This window comes from Thermobia domestica, chromosome 7 (genome assembly GCF_964235325.1).
Source record: "Thermobia domestica chromosome 7, izTheDome1.hap1.1, whole genome shotgun sequence".
Classification (NCBI taxonomy): Eukaryota; Metazoa; Arthropoda; class Insecta; order Zygentoma; family Lepismatidae; genus Thermobia; species Thermobia domestica.
In genome coordinates, this window is record NC_137460.1 from 143,494,891 (window position 1) to 143,521,600 (window position 26,710).

Consider the following 26,710-nt stretch of genomic DNA (forward strand, 5'->3'; position numbering starts at 1 on the left):
GCTGCCTATTGTGCATAGAACTATCCGAACCCTTTGCTGAGTATGCGTGCCTGAACAGATTTAAGGTGATAGTAGTTGAAACAAAGCTACTACCTAATCACGGAGAGCTAGCTTAGGTACGAGGAACCCTTTTGGAATTCACGGATCGATGTAGCACACTTTTTACACCTTTCTGTATGAAGCACTTCTATTTATTTAGAGCTTAGAAATTATTCGTAACAGTTGCGGGAGCTCACCGGATTTTCCAATACGACAATAGCTATAAGTCTTATTTTCTAACACAGTACAAGAACTTGTATCTTTTCTTTCGTGAATACTGTTTTCAAATTTACAATGTGAGATACCCAAGTAAGAAGATTGACATCTTCTCTTACACATATATAATAGAAAAAATGATGGGTTAAGAACCAGGATTTGTTACCTTGGGCATAAGGAAGTAGCTAAAACATCATTGATGTATCAATTTTAGACAGCGAGGAAGATTTTAACATCAACGTTTGCGACTATATATATATGATAAGAGTAAGAATATCTCACTTGAATGGTTTTCCATCTCCATCAGACTCTTTTTCTAGTACACACTGTTGGAATGGGCCTGCAATATAAATTTATTGACGAGTTTCGTAGACCTGCTATGGGACGATAGCTAATTATTCTAGTTGTGACTAAAGGCGTAGATGTGTTATAGCAAACTGATCTTGTGGAGATGAATAACACTGTTGAAATGCCAGTATAGGAATAATAAAAGCGTTGATAAAAGCACTAAGGTGACGAAGCAGTCTCGAAGACAGTTTCAGACAGATCGCGATACTGAGTTTTACAACAAAACTTTATAGCTCATGAAGCAAAGTTGCATCGAATATTTATAATCTTCTATCGGATGAAGTGACCTGTGGTTGAGAGTTTTAACCGCAAATTTAAAAATTTAATATGAAAATTATTTACAAAGCAAGGCTCCCGTAAGTTAGGTGAGTACTACATACTTCACCATTTTGTCATGTGACTAATTGCTCACTAGATATAGACCCTTATCTCCTTGCTGGTGTCATTTTCTTAACAATATTGCTGACAAATTTAATAATTTTATTTATTTATTTCTTTTACATTTGATATTGAAGAATACCCCCTACGACATGGAAGTAATTGGGCATATCTTTATCCTTTAACGTGTATATTCTCCTTAGATGAGCTTTCTCTAGCCAGAAATTATCTACTTGTTTTCTTGCATAGAAGAGCAGCAGCTCACGCTATTTCATGCTGAGATAATTTGCTCTATTTTCACTCTAAAGAGCATTTCCTCTATCCCTTTCTTAAGTTACGTTAGAGGTATTTAATGAGCAATAAAAAACACATATTTGCCATTTCATGTATATTCTTAATATTAATTCAATCTTATTCCCGTTTGTTGAAGTTCTCCTTTGCATTGTGAGAGTATGTAAGACGTAGGCTTACAGTTTTGAGCTAAAATTCTAACAATTTTATTGTGCTTAATATTCTTGCACTGAGAATCGAATGCAAAACAGTGCATCAAAAACGCGCATGCTACTTGCTAGACTAGCGCTGAAAACGATTATATTTGTGCAGTTGTGTTTAATAAAAATTCACTATGAGACTCGCTGTTTGTGCATTACTGATGAAATTCACTCTTTGTCGCTGATAATATTCACTTTTTATTGTTTGTTAATTCATACAAATGTGAATTTGAATTTGATGCATATTCATCTTACGTTGTTTCAGTTATACTATGGAGTGTCCTCCAGTAACAAGTATGCTTGTTCCGAAACAGATAATGGATGAAGAATATAAATCTCTTGATTCTTCAGGAAATGAAGAAGGAAACGGTACTTCTTTTGATGACTTGACATCGTTTGAGAGTGATAAGAACATATCTTTTAAGAAAATAGAAAAGCGTAACCCATCTTCCTGCAGAGTACCTTCGGAGAGAACATTGACAGGAGTCACAATGGTAAATAAAAGTGTTTCTAATTTTCAGGAATCATATCAGTGCAGTCGTAAACAGAAGAAAAATATTCATTTGGAATATAAACCTTACGAATGTAATGAATGTGGTATGCAGTTCCGTAACAGAGTTGGCATTTACACTCATATGCGAATACATTTGGGAATAAAGCCGTTCAAATGTCAAGAGTGTGGAATACGATTCACTTCAAAAGATGGTCTAGAAAGACATAAAATGGTTCACAAGGGAGAAAAGCCGCATCAGTGTTCTACATGTGCATGGTCTTTTGCTACGAGCAAGGGACTGACTAGGCATGAAAAACAGAGGCATTCTGAAAATATAAATACAAATAACTGTACTTTGTCTTCGAAGACATTTACAGATGCTTCTAATCTTGGAGGTTATTCAACAAACAAACAGTACCATTCAGCAAAGAAGCCGTTTAGTTGTTCTTACTGTGATAAGTCATTTCTACAACTGAACTACTTGAGAACCCATATCCGAACTCACACAGGAGAAAAACCTTTCAAATGCCAAGTATGTGGAAAAGAATTTTCTGATTCGGGAGCGTTTTGGAGACACAAAAACATTCATTTGGAGGTCAAACCATATATCTGCAATGAATGTGGAAAAGGATTTTCTGGCAGAAGTGACATTATCAATCATTTACGATATCATTTCGGAGAGAGACTCTTTGAATGTCAAGAGTGTGGGATGAGATTTGTTCAATCAGCAGGCCTAAAGAGACATAAATTGACTCACACGGGGGAAAAGCATCATCATTGTGTAAAATGTGGATTATTTTTCGCTAGTCGCGGGGATCTTACAAAGCACGAAAAGAGGAGGCATTCTGAGAAGAAAATGATATATAAGTGTACATTGTGTTCGAAGACTTTTGCACATCTTTCTAATTTTAGAATGCATGCAAAAGTACATTCAGCTGATGAGTTCATTTGTAATGATTGTGGTAAGTCATTTCATGTTAAAGGATACTTAATAAAGCATGTAACCGTGCATATGAAATATAAAAGCCACCAGTGTGAAACATGTGGGAAAGGATTTAAAAATAAATCGCAGCTAAGAATTCACAAAACGAGACACACAGAAGTAAAATCAAAGCAGTGTGATAAATGTAAAAAAACATTTCAAAATAGCGAATATTTGTGGAAATATAAGCAGGTGCACCACGGTGGAAAGTTCAAGAAGCAATTTATTTGTGATTTCTGCTCAAAATGTTTCTTCGTAAGAGGTGACTTTAGAAAGCATATGGCATTGCATAGTGGTGAAAAGTCATGTTCTTGTTTGGTTTGTGGAAAAAAATTCGCATACCATCAGTACCTTAAAAGGCATATGATTATTCATACTCAGTCAAGACCTTTCGCGTGTACTTACTGCAATAAAGAGTTCCGTCATAGAGGTAGTCGTGATCTTCATGTGCGAATTCATAGAAACGAGAAGCCGTATAAGTGTGATATATGTGATCGAACATTTAATAGCAAGAGCACTCTGAATAAACATATATTCAGACACAGTGGAGAAGCACCATTTCATTGCATTCATTGTGATAGACGGTTTAAGAACAAATGTTCTCTGGTAACTCATTTAACAAAACACTTGTAGACGTATTTAGAAAACACAAATCTAGGAAATTTTAATGCATACTCCATGGCAATGTGAATACGCTTCCAGCTACCCTTTTCCAAGTTTTTCATGAGAATTGTCATTTGTGTTTTCTTGTTGTTATTGTCACATATTGAGAACTTTTGGTTTACAACATAGGTGAGGTTCGTTGAGAAATATAAAAAAATACATCAAAACATCTTCAAACACTAGAATATTTAGAATATTGCTTTCAGAATACGCATTTAGTCAACACAAACTTTTGTAAACTTTCTTCGAGACCAGGTAAAGGGAGCTGGTGAAGATACACAACCTCTTCCAATCCAGTGCCCAGGAAACGTCTGATACAATACAAATAACTGTTACCAAGCAGAAAACAAATGAACATGGATAGCAATGTTACCAGACAATGCCAAGCAATGTTAACAAACAAATGTGGGTAAAACTTAAAACCGTCAGAAAACACCGACTAGGGGTACGCCCTCTTTCGGACCACGCTGTAGTTTGGCTGAAACATATCATTACTTATTCCAGGGCTAGTTTGGAAATAATACTTGATAATCATAAAACAGACACAACTTTAGAATCCAATGAACTCTGCAGATCAAATGGTATTACAATGGTTTCGCTTGCACCACATTGTTTTCATCGTTTACAACCTCTTGATGTGAGTTTTTCCATCATATTGAAAGCTGCATTTAGACGGGAGTGTGACGTACACACGAAATTACGAGGTATGCAGAAAATAATATCATATGATCTAGCAAGTTTATTTAATTTAGCATATTCAAGAGTGACAGATCCTGTGGCGATGTCAGGATACGCGGGACTGGCATTTTCCCACTAAATTCTAACATTTTTAGTGATGACGATTTCATTGTCACAGATATATTTTCAAACCAGACAGAAACTTCTCTTCCCATCATGGAAGATTAAGATAATTTAGAACTTCCTGCATGTTCTGAACAATCCTCAAGAAACGTAGTAGGAAGTTTTGATAGTCAACACCCAAACATAGCTCTTCAAGTGTTATCTAACTCAGAGGCCAGAGATGATGAAGGTGAACAAGGATCTTCAACTGGATTCAGGCGTATATGTTCATTTGATGATTTTTTTTTTTTTTTTTTTTTGCCAATATCAAGTACTAGTAATCAAGATAAACTACAAGCTAGGGGCAAACAACAGTTAGTTGTGCTGACATCGACTCCGCAAAAACAAATCTTACAACTAGTAGCAGCAAAAAGAAAGAGAAAATGAACTGAAGAAAGAAAACGCCAAACTAAAACCAGCAAACAGATAACTAATGAAGAAATTTAGTGCAGACCAACCAAATAGAAAGAAAACGAAGGAAAACAATAACAAGAAGAATCCTCGAAAAATCCAACGGAAACGACAATGCAGAAGGAAGTTGAAAATGGAGACTGACTTTAATGATATTTTCGATACGGATGAACGCGATCTCTGTGATGACACTTGCACCATGTGTGGTGAATTTGATCGGGATAATGAAGCGTGGGTAGATATACTTCCTGTGGAATGTGGGTGCATGTGTCTTGCAATGGTGAAGATACGCCTAAAACTGTTTATGATAGATGCAGAAATGTTTCAAGCTAAGACCCTTACAAAAAAAAAAAAAAAAAAAAAAATGCAAACATAATGTCAAAATATGTAGAAGTTCTGTAATATTTAGTGCGTTTCAAACACAAATGAATTAATATTGTTTACTAATGTTATCTTATAGCGTGTGACCAAGTCTAATAACTTTCAATCCCTATTCCAGTTTTAACTTCCTATGTTTGGCTTTTCGACAACTTTGACTGACGGTAAGGCAATGAAATGGTGTGGGATATTCGTAAGAAATTGTAAAGGACTTATTCGTGAGATAACATCTCGACATTTGACCGTTGGAAATCAGAAATGTACATAAAAAAACTAACATCTCAATTAGATATCAAAGTTTCGAATTGAGCAATTTCTTTTTGTGTCTGAGTTCCAACGGAAAAATGCAAATCGAAGATGTATCTCATATGAATAATGTTGCTCAAATTGTCCAAGAAATTCCTGCGCCTTCCCGCGACAATATTTTGCCAAATCCAACACAAGCAGATTTGGATGAATATTTCAAAGAGTTGGGCTGTAGTCAGACCATAAACCTGGCAGCGGATGACGCGTCGAATAGTTTGTTCTTGTTCTCTGAAACAGGGGCGTCATTTAGAGGGGGAAGAAAAGGGCAGTTGACTTCCCCAAGAGTTTGAGGAATACATATACAGTGAAACCTGTCAACTTGGCCACCTGCTTATCTTGGCCTAGTTCGTCTTGAACCTGCATTTTTCCAGAAGACATTCGTTAGTCACTAAGTTGGCCACCTGTCTATCTTGGAAGTTGGCCACACTGAAGCAATGTTTACCCTATGATGATAATGATAAATTTACCTGCGTATCTTGGCCACGAAAAATACAGGTTTGTAATTTTTCTTAACTCTTTCGAATTCCCATATGAGAGGCAGATGTTCTGTATTTGTGACTGGACACAAAGAAGCATAGATTCGCACTATTTGTTCTTGGAGGTCAATGGCCAAAACACTACCCTCATAAAAGGGTGGTGAAGTAAGATGTGAATAAGAAAAAGTACGTACAGGAATTCAGGAAATGATTGTACGTATTTGTTTACCCTGTCTGTTTTGGTAAAACCATTAGCTGTATCGGCTCCTTTCATCAGTTGGAAGCTTTAGTAATTCCGGAAAATTGTCAAGGTTAAAGCTCAATTGTCATTTATTGGCAGCTGACTGCATGTCAAAAGGTAATGGAGGTTTTGAGATATAAATTCCCTCAAGATTTTCTCAAAACATCTTTTGCTCCGAGGGAAACACTTCTAGCTCATTAACAAGAGGTAGTTAACTACAATATTAGAATGTGCCTATCTGCCAAAAAGAATAAAGCAAATATGTCTAGAATGAACCACCATTCAGTAACAACTGAAAAGAAGTCATATAAATTGCATATGAATTTGTCAATTTATAACTTAGCTTTTCTTGTTTTCAATCTGAATAACTCAGTGTGCTATAATATCAATTTCAATAAACTGCGTACATACACTTCTATTTCATGGTTGTTTGTGTTATTGTATTTTCAATCCAATGTACCAGACTAGTTTTCAGGAAGAGAAAGATGTGCTTATATATTAAACATACTATCAAGAGCGCCGATCCTGGGGGCACCGAGGGGGTTCGGGTCCCCCAAAGCTCATGTGACTCCTATTTTATTTGAGTATACAATATTTGGTATAATTTGAGTGCAACTTGTCTTAATATCTTCATATATATACTTTCTGCATTTGAATGCCCCCTTCCAAATTTACAGAGAATTCGGCGCTCTTGCATACTATAGTAATATTTTCTAGTACTGTATATTTTTATGAATACTCTATATACATTATTTATAAGTAGCTGTAGTGCCACTGCTTATTAAAATTTTACAATCAAGTAATACCAGAAATCCTATTCTAAAAATACACAAAGCACACTTATTTTCTGTAAGTTGGCCACTTTTCGATGGAACCGATGATGGCCAACATAGACAGGTTTCACTGCACTTTAATCGATTGTCTACTAATATACTAGTACAAAACATGGAAATCTTATGTCGGTGGCGCTCTTGCCGCCCTCAAGCGAAGTCTGAAATGCCCCTTCTCTGAAATAATGCCAATGCCTGCTCAACAATTTTCTGCATTTACAGAAACAACCAGAAATCCAGAGGTCTGTACAAGAGCTTCCTTGATGACGGAATTTCACACAGGGACACCTCTTCAGAAGCCGCAGAAGCCAAGAATTCAGAACCAACAGTAATTGCTTCCTCATCATCTATATTCAACAATTCAGAACCAACAGCAGTTGCTTCCTTATCAGCTACATCCCATAATTCAGCATGGTGTTATCCTGATGCTCCAGCTCCTTTAAAAAGCGCTCTCTTTTCATTCAGGAGAAATCGAAGTTGTCCAAAAGAAAGAAGAAGGAACGTACTGTTACATCTGAATAATATCGACTGGAATCGAAACGTAAAGAAAGAGCCAGAATTCAGCAGGAAAAGTTAGAGAGAAAACGTATGATGTAGTTGAAGAGAGTAGAAAAGCGACGCGCAGAACAATTAAAAATGGAACGTATAAAGCAGAACTCCAGAGGCAGAAAAAAATTATCTTTAAAGATTTTTCTTTTCTTCTTCTTTTTTTGCTTTTGTATCGGAAAATCGTACCGGTACCTTTCAGAATAGTCTTTTGCTTTATTACTTATTTTCACCAAATGCTCCTAAACACATGCAATTTTTATTGAACATTGGGTGCTTTTCATAGGCGGAGCTATGGGGGGCATGGGGGCATTGCCCCCCAACTTTTTGACAAAAAATAAAAATGCCATCTATAAGATCCTTCAATTTTCATTTGTATTTACCGTGCCCCCCAGCAGACAAAAGGTCTCCCCCCAGGAGGCAATTCCTAACTCCGCCCATGGCTCTTTTCATTTCGTTTTCACACAAATACTGGTTTCGCTTAACATTTTTCAAGTGCAAAATAAATAAAAATCTTACACACAAATATCGGTTACGTATTAAATTACACCCCAATAGGTTAGACGTCAGAATTTGCTGATTTCTCTTGTATGTCCATCACTGGATGTCCAACTGGGGCATTCACATTTTAAAAATGTCCATAACTGGTTACAAAAATAGGGTTACAAGAACAACTCAAATAGTACATTCTACTCGTTTTCTATAGCAGTAATGACTACAATTTAATAGACGAAAGTGTAAACTATGCCTACTACTACGAAACAATAAGATTACTACAATTCTCTTTCATCTGCAACATATTTTGTCAAAAGTGCTCTTAATAGTATCCATGAAGGGGTATTTACCTTATATAAAATTACCTGTCCTAGCGTTTTGTCCAATAACTTTGGTCATATATCTACTACTACTGAGCTAAGTCGTTACGTTCACACTTGTCAAACCCACTGTGCTTCTCAGACCTGCTGCGTGACGTATAAACACGTCACAACCGCTTGAGTTGTTAATTGGGCCTACTGTGGCAAGCATCAATGACATGAGCAAAAGGGTTCCGCGTTTCAACTCCTCGTGAACGAGATTACATGAAGAAATTAACACTTACCACATTAAGTTAAAGATAACCATTCTGAAACGATATTAGTTCGGAACAAGGGCGCCCATGTTGTGGTTTCCAAGGGGGGGACGTATAAGCGACATTTCAAATATAGTTCCAAATTTTGATGTAACTATTCTAATAATTCTATTGGGTTTTCGATATTCCGAAGTACAATTTCCTCTAGGGATCGAGCGCCCCACCTTTCCCCACTGAAGGGCGCCCTTGGTTCGGGAGCTTGAAACCCTTTTCATGAAATTCTACGTATACTACTAACGAGCAAGGTGTCATTTCCTGGATACCGTGCGTGTTCTGTATGTGTGTGCTCCCAGGTTCGATTTCTCTGAGAATACATTCTTCAGATTCAAATCAGAGGAGTGGTTCGGATCAATTTTAAACAGCAAATCCTGTCTCAAATAGCCTCTGTAATGAAAAGGGAAAAATGAAAGGAAATGAGATAAGTTTTACGTCCCATGATTACGGCTGTTAGGATAAAGGAGACGGTAATAACGAGAAATGAATGAAATTGTCAAATGAAGAATGTGGGAGGAAACGGGAAAACCCTGAGAAAACCCACACACACGGTGTTTGTCCACCACAAGGCAATGAAAAGGGGTCACATTAAACTTCAATCAACTGACAATCTAAGGAGCATGGATCATTCTAATAGTAAAGATTTTAATAATAGAAAATGAAATGAAATCTTTGAGTTTTACGTCCCACGCTTATGCCGGTTAGGCTAAAGGAGACGGTGATGATGAGAGATGAGTGAAATGGTGGAATGAAGAAAGTGGGAGGAAACGGGAGAACCCCGAGAAAACCCACGAGCACGGTGTTTGTCACCACAAAGTTCACTTGGCGGAGGCTGGGATCGAACCCGGGACCCCAAGCACCAGAGGTGAACGCTCTACCACTGAGCCACCGCGCCCCCGTTTTAATAATAGAATACAATTATGAAGACCAATATGCGAAACAGGTACAATAATCTAAAAAGAAAATTGAAAGTAAACGAACTCATATTCCCCTGAGTCTAAATGACAGGCTGTTGCCTAAAGTAAATATATTAACATAATAGCAACGAAATCCCAGACCACTGCATAATTCTACACTTATGATTCGTCGGAGGTGAACAAGAAAAAGATGTGAAAATTTTTATAAATCGTGTAGGCAGAGCAAGGAATATAGTACAAAGAAGGTAGCTAATTGCGTATTGAAATAATGAACAAGCTTGACAGTAATAAACATAACATCACTTGCGATGCAATTATGCATTAGGAATCAACTATTTCCATAAGCATTAGTAGCTTAGCTCTTCCTGCACGTCTAGCGGTTAACACGTGTGTCTTTACTTACCAAACTATATATTCGTTTACATTAGTCCACCCTCAGTTATTCTGAGAATAACGTAGAACATTCATAAGATTGTCTATTTTTAGTATATTGTATACTGAGTTATGTGCTTTTATCAACGAATTAGCTTTCTAGATCTGGACCTGTATCTCTGTCGCTCTCGTTTCTTGACAAAATCTCGTTTTTGAGTTTGACCTTTGATCGACCTTAAGGCGGCAGACTACTAAATATTTTTGAAAAACTAATATTTTTTTCTTTTGCCCGTTTTTCGTAAGTGGAAAGAGGTAATAAAATGTAACGTACCACAAAAATAGATAATGTTATTCTACACCCAAAAATACGAATCGGAAGAATTCTCAGTGTTGCCATCCATAGAAATTACATTGACCAGAATTTGAATTACTCAAAAATCTAGGTTAAGGCAGCGAGTAAAAACATGAACTCAACGATAATTGATGACTTATCATGCTGTCAATGTTCCTTGTTTACTACTTTTTAAATAATATTTCTATTTATTTTATAAAACTTACATAAATTATTACAAAATAATTAAGTTATTACAAAATAAATAGAAACATTATTAAAAAATAGTAAACAAGGAACATAGACAGCATGATAAGTCATCAATTACCGTTGAGTTCATTTTTCTAGTCGCTGCCTTTACCTAGATTTTTGAGTAATTCAAATTCTGGTCACACTGTAATTTCTATGGATGGCAACACTGAGAATTCTTCCGATTCGTATTTTTCGGTGTAGAATAACGTTATCTATTATTGTGGTAAGTTACATTTTATTACCGCTTTCCACTTACGAAAAACGGGCAAAAGAAAAAAAAATATTAGTTTTTCAAAAGTATTTAGAAGTCTGCCGCCTTAACGTGGATATGCCATATTCAAAATCGTAAGAACCCTTTCTCCAAGTTCTGAATTTGTTTCGTATATTTTATTATTGCACCTGGGATGTTAGCCACTTTGTTCTGTTATGATTATATCCTTGTATACTTCACTCCAAATGAGACTAGGGTTTATTGGTTACTCATCTGCTCATTCCTCTGTGCTAAAGCAACCTGATAATATACAAAATATAAACATTCTGCTAGCAACTAGTACTAGTGCTCTTTGCAGTAGTACTGTTTGTAACGCCCCTGAAATTCCCATTACATGTATTTCCTTGTTTCTCGTATTATTGTTTCGCGTATTTATTTATTTCATATTGATTTTTCTTTTAATTATTTTTTTACATACATTTTTTATTCTGTATTTTGGTAGTTTTATCTGTTGCATAATTCCAAGTGTCAAGAGACATAGAGAATCCATAAGATGTCTTGAAAATTCGTGGATCAGAAATGATTAGTGAGTGAAGAAAAAGAAGAGACTGAACATATGTATATAATTCTTTCAAAATTTATCGACATATAGTAATTATTGAATATCTAACATATCCCAAATTACCTCAATCTATTATATAAAAGAGAACGCACAAATCCTTTGTTCCCTCATCACGCTAATACGGCTGAACCAATTTCTTTTATTTTTGGGGGGTTATTAGGATTTGGACCCTAGATGGTTTTTATCATATCACTTTAATTTTTAATTACCAGTGTCTTGAGATAATTGACCATTCAAGTGTCCATAACGTACAAATCCTCTGTTAGTTCATCATAGGTAAAAATAAACGTATTTATATGCAACCCGCATGACCGTGTCACTCGGCGGGTTAACATAAATGACAGGCGATATAATGTTAACATTTACTGCAATCTACTATGGTTTTTATCATATCACTTGAAAGCGAAAAAGTAAAAATTATCTAAGTAACAAAATTTATTGCGTTCCGGGGTGACCGCAGCGAAGCGGGGCGGGTTAACATAAATGACAGGCGATATAATGTTAACATTTACTGCAATCTTCTATGGTTTTTATCATATCACTTGAAAGCGAAAAAGTAAAAATTATCTAAGTAACAAAGTTTATTGCGTTCCGGGGTGACCGCAGCGAAGCGGGGTGAACGCTGCTAGTTAAAGTATAAAGTTAATCCTCACAATGTATGCAGTGGCGCCGCCTTGTGTAGTTTGCAAGAGCACGTGAACAACCAAATATCGTGTGCTGTTTGTTGCTCCTTAAGCTGTTTAATAATATTTGGAATATTATTATCTTATTGTTTCTTTTCTACTCTTCGCTTGCTTTACCCCTTGAGTATGTGCATTCCATTACATCGCGTTCACAACACAGCAGCGAGCGTGATAGACTGCTCTCTGTGTAGTAGAGAAGGGAAACGCGGGCAGCTGAGGGGAAGAACTGAGGTCTCCTGACGTTCAAATCAAGATGCAAACGAGCTGCGTTGAAAGCTGTTGTTCACTTTTTTTCAGTAATGTTGCGCTTTAAACAGAATCAAAGAATGTACTGCGTAGTAGTATTTAATTCATTCTTTTAATCAGTTATCTACATTTCTTTTTATCTCAATGTCTTGTGGTGGATGGGAAATTTAGAACCCTTCCCCAAAGATTGTTAAGTTAACGCAGAACAAAGTTAAATTTCAATTTATTTTCAAGACTTTTTTTAAAATCAGTATAATCTCTGATTTTTCTTGAGGCTATGGTTTTCCTACCTAAATAAACTAAATGTTTGTAAGAAAAGCGTATAGCTTATCAAAACATACTGTATTTGGTAACATTGATAAAATCGTACCTACTGTATTGTGGGAACCTGAAGGAAATTTTGGAACAAATTTTTTTCAACATTCATCTTCAGTGAAATTTTTACTTGGGGGATGTTCAAAATAAAAGGGGGTTGCTCTCAGAATAGTGATATATATTTTTAAACAAACTCAAAGATAACAGTATATTTTGTTACGCAACTATTGCAATACTACTACTACTACTACTACTACTAATAATAATAATAATAGTAATAATAATACCAACTCTTCGCAGTGGTAGGTTCAATGAAGAAAGTTCACACATTTGAGCATTTATTTTTATCTATATATATATAGGGCCTATATAATATGGGAACGGTCTTACCGTTCCCCTCCCCCCCCAATGTTGAAGACAGATCTGTGCCACTGATTATTATTATTAAACTAAGTAAGGCAGTGAAACCTCTCAAAACGGACATCAATGGAACACGATTATTTGTCCGTAAATGAGAGGTGTCCCTAAAAAGAAGGGTTCTCTCTCATAACACATACCACACATTTATGGCATAGCCTCCTGAGGCCCAATATTTTTTTGAAGTAATTTCTATTTGTTTTAACGATAATTAGGGTCCTAGACCAACAAAGAAACACAAACTTTAGGAATTTTTTTTAAAAACTTTATTCTGTCAGGTGAGACACTGTGTAGAGTATTCTCTACATTGTGCCTTTACTTGAAATAGTGCATTTTTTTTAATATGAGAAGAATAAGATGTGTAATATGAAACTTTTAACAAACAAAAATGTGTCTTTTTTTCTAAATGACAGTTCAGATGGTTGCTCCAGGCATATTCATATTTACAAAATAGAATTCGATAACACTTCTTTAATATTTTGAAGTTGTTTATGCCTCTAAACCTGAGAATATTTTTGAAAACACACTACAAATTATACGTATTTATTAAAGGTTATTTTCGGAGTCACCACAATCAGTGACTAACACGACCTTATTGGTTTCTGTGGAATTCCAAGAAATAATTTCTTGTTGACTGCAAACACAAAAAGACATTACATTCTATGCAATAACGTTCTGGAAAATTTGTTACATTTCTCATTTCTGCATCTGGGATAGTGCTTAATCTCTCCATTGATAGCCGGCATATGTTTTGCTGCGCAGACTAGTTTCGGTTTTGGCGGCAATGGACTGATAGGTCTCTCTCTTGCCCGTATTTCTTCATCTTCTTGATTACTTCCGAGAGAATCATCTTCATCAGTGTGAATAAGTGTTTCTGCTATATTAATTTTGAAATCCAGAAGTTTCATTACTTCTTTTTTCAACACTTTATGCTTCTTGCATTCCGTTGTATAAAGAAACCAACTATTTACAACTGCTAAATCAAACATATGAAAAATCATGCGTATTGTCCATTTTTTGGTTCTTCATGACATCCGATAGGATGACAACATGCGATCACATAGATCTACTTCCCCCATGAACTTAATATACTTTGCAACCACTGCAGGCATTAGTACTGAAATATGTTTCTGCAACTTCTTGCTCCACCCCTCAAATGTGCCTAATGGTTCAATTCCTGCTTCACTGGATACCAATACAACACTCCTGTTATCATACCATTTAACTGGTGCCAAAGCACCATCACTCTTTACAACCATGTCATGGCTGCCTCTGCCTTCCTTCTTTAGTGTAGTGTCTGATTTGAGGAGACGCTTTGCTTCATTCGGTAGCTTATTTAAGATAATAGTTCCTGTAGATGGCATTTTCTTGCTATTGAGAAAGTCGATTAGTTGCACAGACGTAAAATATCGATCAAAATATAACCTTGTGCCAGGAGGAATTGTTTCCATTAACTTTACAACAGAGGATCCATCAATGCCAAGTTTGCGAAATTCCTCCGTAAGTGTTCCTTTTCCCTGGTATGGAAAGAAATCAAGTACACAACCATCATGGTTTGCTAACACGAACAGCTTGATGCCAACAGGATTCGGCTTGCCTGGAACATACTGTCTTATTTTAGTTTTACCACTAAATGGCACGATTTGTTCATCAATGTACACATGAGAGCTCCTAGGTATACCGAGACAACCACATCTGACCCGACCTAACAAAGGTCGTATTTTCCACAACTTATCCTTTCCTTTCTCTTCTACTGAAATATCACTATCAAACACAAGTTTCAGCCTTGACCTTAGACAGAAAAAACGATTTCTTGAGAATGTATTGCACACAATAGGAACTTTCGTTGCTTTTTGCCAATACATTCTTAAATTAGGATAGCCAAAACAAGACATATACATGGAAACACCAAAAAAAAATTTCACTTTTGTCGCAGTAAGTTTTAATGGAAACGATGACAATGATAGATGAGTATGTTTGTTTTTTTTTCTCAGCGATAAGATGAAATATTTCATCGTCGATGAATCTTGAGAAGTAAGCAATGGGATCATGGATAGTATTATCATCATCAGAGAGGCATGTATCCGGCATTTTGGCTCAAACTTTATCTTCTTCCAAATCCGTCGCCTCCCGGTTGAGATATTCTGTGTATCTTCAGTTGCTGAAATATCTTCATCTTCTGTTGAAGTAAAATATTCGGCCCCAACATCTTCACATACCCAGTCCTCATCATCAGATGTGTCCGCATCAGATATATCGGATCTATCCAGAGCATCTAAAATTTCCTCCGGTGTCATACGTTTCGCCTACAAGAAAAGGAAAATATTCAAACTAATTAAAATACTGTCTGACAGTATGGAAAATCAACAGTAACACATGTTAAGAGACATGCAAGAAAAGAAAGAAAGTGTGCTCTAAGAATCTAGTAAGCAGTTCAATGACCCGGATGGGAGTCGAACCATGGGGCTCTTGAACAAGTGATGGTGACGTTAACCAGTGCACCACTAGCTCTTCGATTATCAATTTTTATTTTCTTCGTTATTTGAACCTATTTAAAAGCTACGAAACAAACTCTTATTATTCATTCCCTTACAGCCAATTCGAAAGATGAAACAGGCGTCTTTATTAAAACTTTATCAGAACAATACTGCGAATCAATAATGAACATATTAATTACAATTCTACATTACAATCACTCAAATAACTTACCGGTACTGCACATGATTACAGCAAAATCATTTCCATAGCGGAATTTAAAAGTCTTCAATTTCACACTTAATTGAAAATTACGAAAGAAAAATAATCTTTCTAATGCTTCGTATGAACAACGAAATCTGCTTATTAAATGAAATTTCAGATCAAGGTATTAGAAACCAAGTCATTTATCCATTCTTGTGCTTTGAGATGCTAAATAAAAGTACAAAATTTATTTCATGAATGAATTTATTTCGGGAGGGTCCAAATTCATTAAAGGTAACTTACGTGTAAAATTACCCCTAAAATTAGACTAAATTTAAAGAAAAATCTGAATTTCGGGGGTTCCTCAACACCCGTAACCTCCCCCTGCGCACGTTTCTGTCAGGAAAGAGAAATTAAAAAGTACTGATATTATTCACAGAAACCGTAGAAGCCCAAATACATATTTGCTCACGTACAACTAATTTTAAAATGGTCTGAACGTGATGCATTGGATGGACATTGAATGTTCTCATAAGTACTGACGGCCCAATGTATAGAGGATTCTACATAGTCGGAAAATATGAGCTGCCTTTCGGAAAACAATTTTTCAACAAAGTGATGCCATATAACTAAATTCCATAATCCAGGGAACAAATATGAATGGAACTATTAATCAGTACCTACAAGAGCCTGAAATAGTATTCGCCTTTTGAGCTTTCTGGCACAGCGTCCATTTTGCCTACAGTCTCCTTTCAATAGAAGCGATTGACAACGAAGTGCCCAATGCAGACGAGCCATCTGGTGGCAAAAGTAAGAATTAAGAGCCAAGATATCGTAGAAGCACAATGTGTACGCACAGAGTTGCCAGCTACGACAATAAAATACACAGAATTTATGTATAGACCTCTCTACGCAGGGCCTCAGGAGGATAGAAGAATAAGAAAGTTTGTCCTCTTATGAAGGTATCCACTATTGAGAGATGCCCGTTAAGAGAGGTTTCACTGTATTAGGAATTAACCAGCACTATTTTACCCAGTAATTACCGGTGGTGGATATAGAAGGTAAAAACTGGGGGCCAGCCAGTAACCAGACTGATAGGTATATATATAAACTTTCAAAAATATATAAATAATAGCTTAAATTATTTTGTCACTGGAAAAACTGGGGGCCTAGATCCGCCACTGGTAATTTCATATGAATTGATTACATACGAATTATTGTAGTCATTTTGAAAAATTCTGCCATTATTTCAGTTTTTTTCCACCCCCAGCAAGTTTTAGTGGGTGATCTTTTTTTTCAAAATATTAATTAGGAAAAAATTCCCTCGTTCCATGCTGAAATCACATTAGTTTAGTAATGAATACTTTGCACTCATGTCCAAAATTATTGCCGCATGTCTATAAATACGTTGTTGTAGGAATATAATTTGGTAACGAATTCACCCAATATTTCTTCTAATGTATAATCAGCAAAGACATGTATGTGGCAACTTTCATCTCAAAAGAGCAGTAAACAAGAACAATAAAACGAAAATAAAACTTTCTTGTCTGTTCAGCAACATTTTGTTTTACTCATTCTAATTTTCGTATGTATGATTATTTTCTTATGAAATTTACCACAAATATAAAATTCCCGATCACACACACAGTATTAGTATTAAAAGTACCCTGCAAAATCATTATCAAGTTATATCCTTACAAGAAGACAGCTATAGATATGCGACAATCATTTTGGACATGAGTATACATAGTTGCAATTTCATTATTTTAATGTTCTCATGCTGTTGTTAATGTTAATTGTTGTAATATTATTTGATCTCTTGATCTCCGCTCCTGCTTCTTCCTTGGTACGTTATTGGCTTTGAATATCTTTCATAAGAAAATTATTCATTGATTTAATTGTTTTCCAGAAATCCAGTTTTTCAATTTACAAATATTTCATATCTTTCTGTTTTGTCTTTTTTTAATGTAGCCTAATTTTAATAATCCGCTCAATGAATTTACGTCAATAAAAATATACTTTACAAAAAAATAAGCTAGCTACAAATGCGTTCCTGTATAACAATAGAGTCAGTTAGTGATGAGCACAAGAGTCTTGGTCTTGCAGTTTTTGCAAGAGTCTTGCATGCAAGACCAAGACCAAGACCAAGATTATTGCGCGAGAGTCTTGCACAAGTACGGACACTATTTGATTTTTTTATAGAATGTAAAAATGAAGGAGATGGATTTCTTGGCTTCAGTAAAAATGCTGCTGGAGTGAATGTGTTCCCAGTAGTTTATGCAATCCGTGTGAGTCGATCTGCCCCTGTAGCATATAGCTACACTATGTCGTTTTCTGAATGGGTTCGCGTTTTCTGTAGATATTGCTCATTTTCGAGCCACAGAAGTGTCATCTTGCACCATGTGAGCAATTTTGGTGGACAAACACTGTGTGCGTGGATTTTCTCGGCGTTTTTTCGTTTCCTCCTACTTTCTTCATTCCACCATTTCAGTCATTTCCAATCATCACCGTCTCCCTTTAGCCTTGGTGCATAAACGTGGGACGTTAAACTAGATACTTCATTTCATTTCAAAATATGTTAGTGAAACTTGCAAAACTAAAGAGAAATGTAATATTGAACATCGGTAATTCCGTACACCACAGGTGTCGACTACACGGGTATGGCCTTGGCTCCGAGACTCAAGCATCCGTTGGAAATTTTTAATGTGTACTCATAAAATTAATATCGAAATAAAATTTTCATGACATTGACAAAACTTAGTGCATGTGACCGCAAATTTGATTTTATGGGCGGATGCTTATACATTGAATGATTGTTTATCAATATAACTTTTAGCCTCCTTAGGTATACCGCACATCGAGGATTGAGCGATATAACATCATACTACACAAAATTGAAAGTGACTATTTTTGTGACTCCTTATCTCTTGAATCACCCGACCGATTCCAATCAAATTTTCAACATAGATGGGGTTTGGGCCTGGAAGTGTTTTCATCATTTCACTTTGACGGTAAAACTTAGGGGAGCGGTAAAAGGGGACTTACGACCAATCTCGATCAATTTTTTAACATAGATGAGGTTCAAACCTGGAATATTATATGTCAGTTCGCTTTGACGAAGCAACGTAGGGAAGGAGGAGGAGGGGAAGATGTACAAAAATCAATATAAATAAAAATAAAGTGACTAAGTTTGTGACTTAATAACTCTTGAACTGATCTCAATCAAATTTTTAAAATGTATGAGGTTCTTCCCTGAAAAATTTTTAAGAGCTTGTTTCACTTTGATGGTCGAACCTAGGGGTGGAGAAGGGGAGGGGGATATATATATATAATCTTACTTTGACGGTGCAACGTAGGGGAGGGAAGGAGGGAGATATATGTAAAACGATAAAAAAATAAGTGACTGTCTTTGTGACTTCATCACTCTTGAACCAGCCGATCGATTTCAATCAAATTATCAACATAGATGAGGTGCAGATTTGGGGTGGTTTTATCAAATCACTTTGACGGTAGAACTTAAGAGGAGGGGAGAGGATGGAAAATGTACAAAAATTAATAAAATTTAATAACTCTTGAACCACTCGACCGAACTCGATCTCATTTTCAACTTAGATGAGGATCGGACCTGAGGTGGTTTCTGTCATACCTATATCACTTTGACGGTGCAGTTTAGGGGAGAGCAAAAGGAAAGATATTTAAAAATGATCGAAAATGACCGATATTAAAATGGAATCTATAGTTTTGGGGGTCGCTGAGATAAACTATGATACTTCCGATTATGTTTAAATCCAAATTCTGCCCCGTAGCTTAGCGGAGGAAGGGGAGATATATAAAAATGATCGAAAGTGACGAATATTATTTTCTAATCCGTAGTTTTTGAGGTCGCTGAGTTGAATACTGAGACTTCCGGTACCATTTACGGCCAAATTCAGCCTCGTAACTTAGAGGAGGGGGAGATACATAATAATGATCAAAAATGACCAAATATTAGTGTCGAATCCATAGTTTTCGGCGTCGCTAAGGTGAACAGTGATACTTCCGATTCCGTTTAAATGCAAATCCAGCACCGCAACTTGAGAAAGGAGCGAGATATATATAAAAATGATCGAAAATGACCATTATCAATGTCGAACTTGTGGTTTTCGAGGTCATTGAGATGAACAATGACACTTCCGATGCCGTGCTTCGCAATATGAGGGAGAAGGATATATATATATATATATATATATATATATATATATATATATATATATATATATATATATATATATATATATATATATATATATATATTTATTGAAATGACCGATATTCGTGCCGAATCCATAGTTTTTGGGGTCTCTAAGACGAGCAGTGACACTTGTGATGCCGTTTAAATCCAAATTCAGCCCCGCAACTTGGGGAGGAGGAGGGGAGAGAAATGTACAAATAATCGAAAATGAATGATATCAGAGAGCGCTTTACTAATAGTGAAAAAGTGACTGACTAACGAAATACAGTACATTATTATTATTTTTAAGTTTAACCCAACGAAGTGGGTAATTCATGCTAGTAGTCCATATTCACAAGCAAGACTTCGAATAACTTGGAGTTTGATGCCGTTATTTTGTATTTCTAATACAGGTCAACAGTATTTATCTAAATTGAGTTTACACAAAAGACGTAGACAGTTGAGTGGTTTTCATTTTTCACTCAAATTATTCTAAAATATTAAGAGGTTCGATTATAATAATTATTATTTTAATTTTCTCTCTCTTTTTGTTCTATATTCAGGGGTGTAGCCACGGGGGGAGCCATCGGGGCCGGGACCCAACAAATGATTTCCTGCCCCCCCCCCAAATGGCCAGCTTTTAAAACATCATTGTAAGATTACCTCTCTTCAGTCACTTAAAAATAACATAGTTTATATAATTAATAATTTACGATAAAATAGTATGAAAAAATACTATTTTATCATACCAATCGAAAAATACAGTAAAACCTGCCTTCAACGGACCCTTTATTAAACGGAAAACTGTCTTAAAGGAAATATTTCATGGTCCCATAGATTTTGGAGTAAAAGACATGTAAAAGTCCCTTTATTAAGCGGAAACGGTGTTATGCGGACAACGGAAAGCAAAATAAACCTTTAACGGAAAATTCTGAGTTTCAGACTACATCATTTAGAAAATTTTTAAACATCCTGTGAGAGGGTAAACATATACTGTCTGCGATAAATACTTCGTTCTTTTGTTAAATCTTTATTGGCAGTGTTGACCTTCGTCAATCACTACTCATATTCAGCTCCCACAATTTTTCGCTAGTCCTACGTAGCATGTCAGCTGTCAGTCTTCTTTGTAGGCGTACTTCTGTTCCGCTTGTGTAGCAACTAGCGACAGCCAACAAAAATGAGAAGAAAACTGACAAAACAAAGTTCCGGTAAAAAGGAATTGAGGTAAAGCAGAAGTTATATATCTCCATCACGTGTCGTGAAAACAAGGAGGAAAGAGTTCAGAGGACTTTCAAAATTCCAGAGAAAGCTTTTCTGTGTCCTGAAGTGTACCGCAGCCAAGTAGTAGCAATGTATGCAAAAAATCCTGCTTGACTATTGGGAAAAATAAAGGAAAGTGTGCACAGCATATTTTGTGTTTATTTTAAGTTTTTTTGGGTATTAATCCGTAGAAGGAAAAAGTACTGTAATTGAACAAGTTGCGTACATCAATATATTTTCTCATTATGTCCGTTATAAGCATATATATTTTTTTAACGGAAAGGTCTATCTCCATTAAGCGGAAACCTGTCTTTAACGGAAATTTTTGCGAGTCCCGCTCGATTCCGCTGAAGACAGGTTTCACTGTAGTATGGTATCTCCTCCTTATACCAATCAGACCGTTGGCACCTCGTTATACCGTTGGTGTAAGGTATACGTTGCTGGGTGCATATAAATAAAAGTTTTGTCATGATAATTTCAAAGTTTCTTTTTCGTTCTTTCAGGAATTGCATAATGTAGACAGACCCTTAACACACCTTTTGATGCACTGAAACATCAGCAGAGTTGCCACTTCAGAGTGCTAATTTATGAAAACTACGATTTTCCTAGTTCCCTCTTACAGAGGCTCCATCCGATTAGTTATCGGTGAAAATGATAAAGTCTTTTCTGCTCCATAGTTTCCAAGCTACTCCAACTAAACAAACTGAAAATTAACGACTGAACATCTATACGTATAAGTTATGAGTCAATTTACGTGTTTTATAAAAAAAAATGATTTACACCTTTGGTTACATCTGACGTCATCTGTGATTCCTAATGTACTTCAATCGCTGCTTCCTAGTTTAAAAATATATGCATGAACAAGGCTTCATTTTGGTGTAACCCTTATTTGTTTATGCTTCACGTTCAAAAGTTCTACTATCCCAAACTCAGGGTTGCATTGTATATTGGACACCCTGTAGAATTAAATGAATGAACCATTCAATATTCTTACGATTATTGATGAATGTGGAAATATAAATAATGAATTAAAATGAATATCTTAATGACTGTGATATGAAATAAATTATGAATACTCCGTTCCTTGTTGTAATGTCAATATATTGAATATGTTCTAACATATACTTTACAAAGTTATTCTTTTATACTTATTCATAATCATTTTATAGTACAGGCTAGGAAAAATGAAATGAAATGGAAAGTTTTACGTCCCACGTTATGCCGGTTAAGCTGAAGGAGACGGTGATGATGAGAGATCAATGAAATGGTGGAATGAAGAAAGTAGGAAGAAACAGGAGAATCACGAGAAAACCCACGAGCGCGGTTTTTGTCCACCACAAAGTCCACACGGCGCGAATTGGAATCGAACCGGGGACCCCAAGCACCGGAAGTGAACGCGCTACCACTGAGCCACCGACTCCCCCAGTAGTGGCTAGGAGTCATAATCTTTAAATGTTTCTCCATTTTATTACTACGGCATTTAAGTTTAATCTAATCAATTATTTTAAGATATTCGTTTTAAGAAAAATTAGTCCTCCTTATAATATTTAAGTACGTGTCGTAAATGCAGCTTTTTTCTTTGAGTGTTTTAAGAAAAGTAGCAAATTTACATTGTGTTGTTTAAAGGGGGAAGTTATATTGGGCTTCGTAATCGATTAGTCGTACGGTCGTATTTTTCTTGTAAACCTCCACGTATAATTTATACCCAATATTATAAATATAAGTAAATTAAATCGAATAGTATCTTTGTATTGTATTGAAATGCTTATGAAATGTCACATGGGAGCCGCGGTGGCTTCGTGGTAGAGCCTGGGTCCTTGGTTCGATCCCAGCTCGCGCCAACTGATCTTTGTGGTGGGAAAACAGAGTGTGCGTGTGTTTTTGCGGGGTTCTCCCGTTTCCTCTTACTTTTTCATTCCACAATTTCCTTCATGTCTCATCATCAACGTCTGCTTTAGCCTAGCCGGCATAGTGATGGGTAAATTCCCGGGAAGATATTTTTCGGGAATATTCCCAGGGAAAATTCCCCAAAATGGTAATATTCCGGGAATTTATGTACAAACACAAAGAAAATTGAATTCTATTATTACATTGTGATTTCAACGGCAAATTCGTTTCTTATCACCGTATATTATTGCTGTTATCTCCAGAGGATTCTTTAAAATGTATATTCTGAACGGTATTATGCTATTTTATTAATATTGTATTATATTTTAAGAGTACACATAAGTGTATATTTACTTACAAAATGTTCTATGCAAGTAAATATGTGGAAAAAATTGTATAGTAAGTTCAAATACTTTTACATCGCTAAACAGTTTAAATTTATATGTAAGCGGATTTTCTAAACTTGACTCCACTACTGATATTATAAACATATTAAATTTTTAAATATTATAAACTAATTTGGTTGGGTAACTGCCAGAGAACATATGTCTCACCATTTTATAAACATTTATGCATACATATTTATGTTCACAATACTTGCAAGATACTGACCTGTCTTTATAATTTTGCACGTAACATTGCCACACACGACCATTCTTCCTACCTACAGTCTTTCTCGAAATTTCATGCGTTAATTCACATGTAAGAGAAGTTCGAGTACCTCTTCAGAAATTCGAGTCAGAGACAAGAGACAGACCGACATCTATTACTAACGGTGGTTCGGGGTGTATTAATAGCACTTCATCTCTATTTTTACATAATTTTACGAACTGGTTAATTTTCATTATTGGTAAATTAGTACTTTGCTACTTTTTAGTGCAAATGGAAATGAAAGATTTAAAAAATCATAGTAAAGTCAACGAATTTTAATTTTTTTAACCTTTAAATTATTTAGAGCCTAGAAGTAAATGATAGTAAATCAAAATAAAGTAATTAGTCATATTTTTCTTATGATTTGCAAGATAAAGCAAAGAAATGGAAATAAATTCCTTCCCATTATTGCAATTGTCTCCAGAGGATTCTTTAAAATGTATGTTCTGAACGGTACTATGTTACTGTATTAATGTTTTATATTTAAAGAAAACAGATACATGTATATTTACTTGCAATGTGTTCTATGAAAGTAAATATGTGGAAAAAATGGTATATTCTCCAAATATTTTTACACCGCTACATTTGCGCATACATATTTATCTTTACAAAATTTGCAAGGTACTGATTTATCTTTATAATTTAGCACGTAACATTGCCACACACGACCTTTCTTCCTACCTACAGTCTTTCTCGAAATTTCATGCGTCAATTCACATGTAAGAGGAGTCCGTGTACCTCTTCAGAAATCCGAGTCAGAGACAGGAGACAGACCGACGTCTATTACTAACGGTGCATCGGGGTGTATTAATAGTACTTCATATCTATTTCTACATAATTTTTACATTACTTTACAAACTGGTTTCTCTTCATCATTTGTAAATTAGTACTTTGCTACTTTTTAGTGCAAATGTAAATGGAACTAATAAATCATATGATTAGTTATATAAAGTACAGTCAACGAATTTTAGTTTTTTAACCTCCAAATTATTTAAAGCCTAGAAGTAAATTATAATAAATGAAAATAAAGTAATTAGTCATACGGTTTTCGTAATTTGGAATATAAAGTAGAGAAATTGAAATAAATTCCTTCCCGGGAATTTACATGCCAGGGTAAGAACCCGGGAATATTCCCATTTTTTATTTTCCTTCCCACCGGGAATATTCCCACTGCCCATCACAATTTAGACCATGACATCGAATTGCTGTTTCCGGTGTTGAATGTTGGAGATTGACAATCTTACCTCCGGAAACAGCCGAACCTATTTCGCCACATTGTTGCGATTCATTACCGTTTCACTATACACAGCAATTAGTTAACAGCGGATTTCTGCCGCTGATGTCTTGACCACAGAAATCGAATAACAGTGTGTACCTCATCACGTGTTCAGTACTCCACGAGAGTCGCCATCTTGAAGTGTCTGCACATTAACCAATGGTCAATATTTCTGGCGTAGGATTGCCAACCTCCTTATAATCACACGCAGATAGACCTGAAGGAAATGTAACATGCATGATTAATAGACTTTGGGACCATCGTCAGTCTACAGAACAGCTCTAATTCGTAGTATAATGTGGAACATGAACCACAAATTATTTCCGAAGAACATAATCTCATATCTCATGAAAAAAGCACTCAATTTCCTTAGCGAGGATATCTGCTCTGAATATGTGCGTAATCATGGGAATACTAGGATACACTTCCTTACAGTGTAGCAAAGCCATCGTCATATTTCACGGAAGGGAATATACAGTTCAGAGCATAATTATCTTTCGACGTCCCCATACGTAAACAGCACTTGTTGGTGGAATTAGATAAAAGAAGATTCATCGTACCATATTATAGTTTCCAAACATCAACGCTCTTCTCTACATCTTCTCGACACCACTTTATTTGCGCCAAAGTGTTCTTGGGCATTATTAGCATTTGAAAATTGCAACCCGACGGGTAATGTTGAAAGTATGAAACTCGCGAAGGAAATGTGATAGCAGCAATAGATTGTTCCAGTTGTTGATCGAATTCTTAAGTTACTTTTCTGTTTAAGTAATATGTTCCCTGGTTACAATCTTCTTCAGTACTAGGTAATCCCTATCACTGAGACCGACTATTAGTCTTCCATGAGTTCTGTAGGTCATCACCTTGGGCACTTTAGATGTACTTTTGCCAAGAGTTTGTTACACATTCTAAGGTCTCTAATTTTGAATTACCAGTCTGTCCTCTTCACCGCACGCTTCCGTTTTGTTATGACTCACGTAACATATTCTCCTAATTACAACTAACAACGGCTATACATTGTCCGAACATCCTCAATGTTACCACTTCATATATTTTATATATTGCAAAGTACAGCTTTCCATTTTTTTAATAACTTATATATTAAATAGTAGCGTAAATATTCATCACATTTAGAACTACTCTTTCACACATTACGTATCTCTCTTAATTTAAGAAAATATTCAGAACTGATTAGTAAATTAGGTTCACTGAATATAATTTTATTAAAAACATTTGACATTTTCAGTAACTTGTACATAATCTGCAGCTAATAAATATTAATTTTTATTAACGGTTTTCTTTAATTTTTACATTCTCATATATAAAGTTTACTTTTAAATTCTTGGTTTTCAAATTCTACGAATATATAAAAGACTACATTCGTTTATTCATAGTTCCAAGAAATAGAGGAAATAAATTTTACCCTAATATCTATTCTATGAGCTAACTGAGAATGATGATAAGCTGGACATCTTTTCCTAGGTCAGTTTTGGAAGTTACATTTGTATGGAACAAAGTTAGAAATTCACGGACTAGTAATGTAATGGAATAATGCACATGTCTATATTATGATACTGAGTTGCTAGTTTTATGCTGTGAAAATAGTGTTGAGAATTGGAA

General features: G+C 35.6%; 1 protein-coding gene across 1 annotated transcript in view; it reads left to right on the plus strand.

Moving 5' to 3' along the window:
- The window catches only part of LOC145690435 (uncharacterized), a 50,675-nt gene extending 43,995 nt beyond the window's left edge, over window positions 1-6,680 (plus strand). Inside the window, exon 3 of the mRNA XM_081765310.1 lies at window positions 1,738-6,680. Within this exon, the coding sequence (XP_081621436.1) occupies window positions 1,738-3,580 (1,843 nt within the window). The 3' untranslated portion in view covers window positions 3,581-6,680. The remainder of the gene's footprint in view (window positions 1-1,737) is intronic.
- The last annotated feature ends 20,030 nt before the right edge of the window (window positions 6,681-26,710 follow it).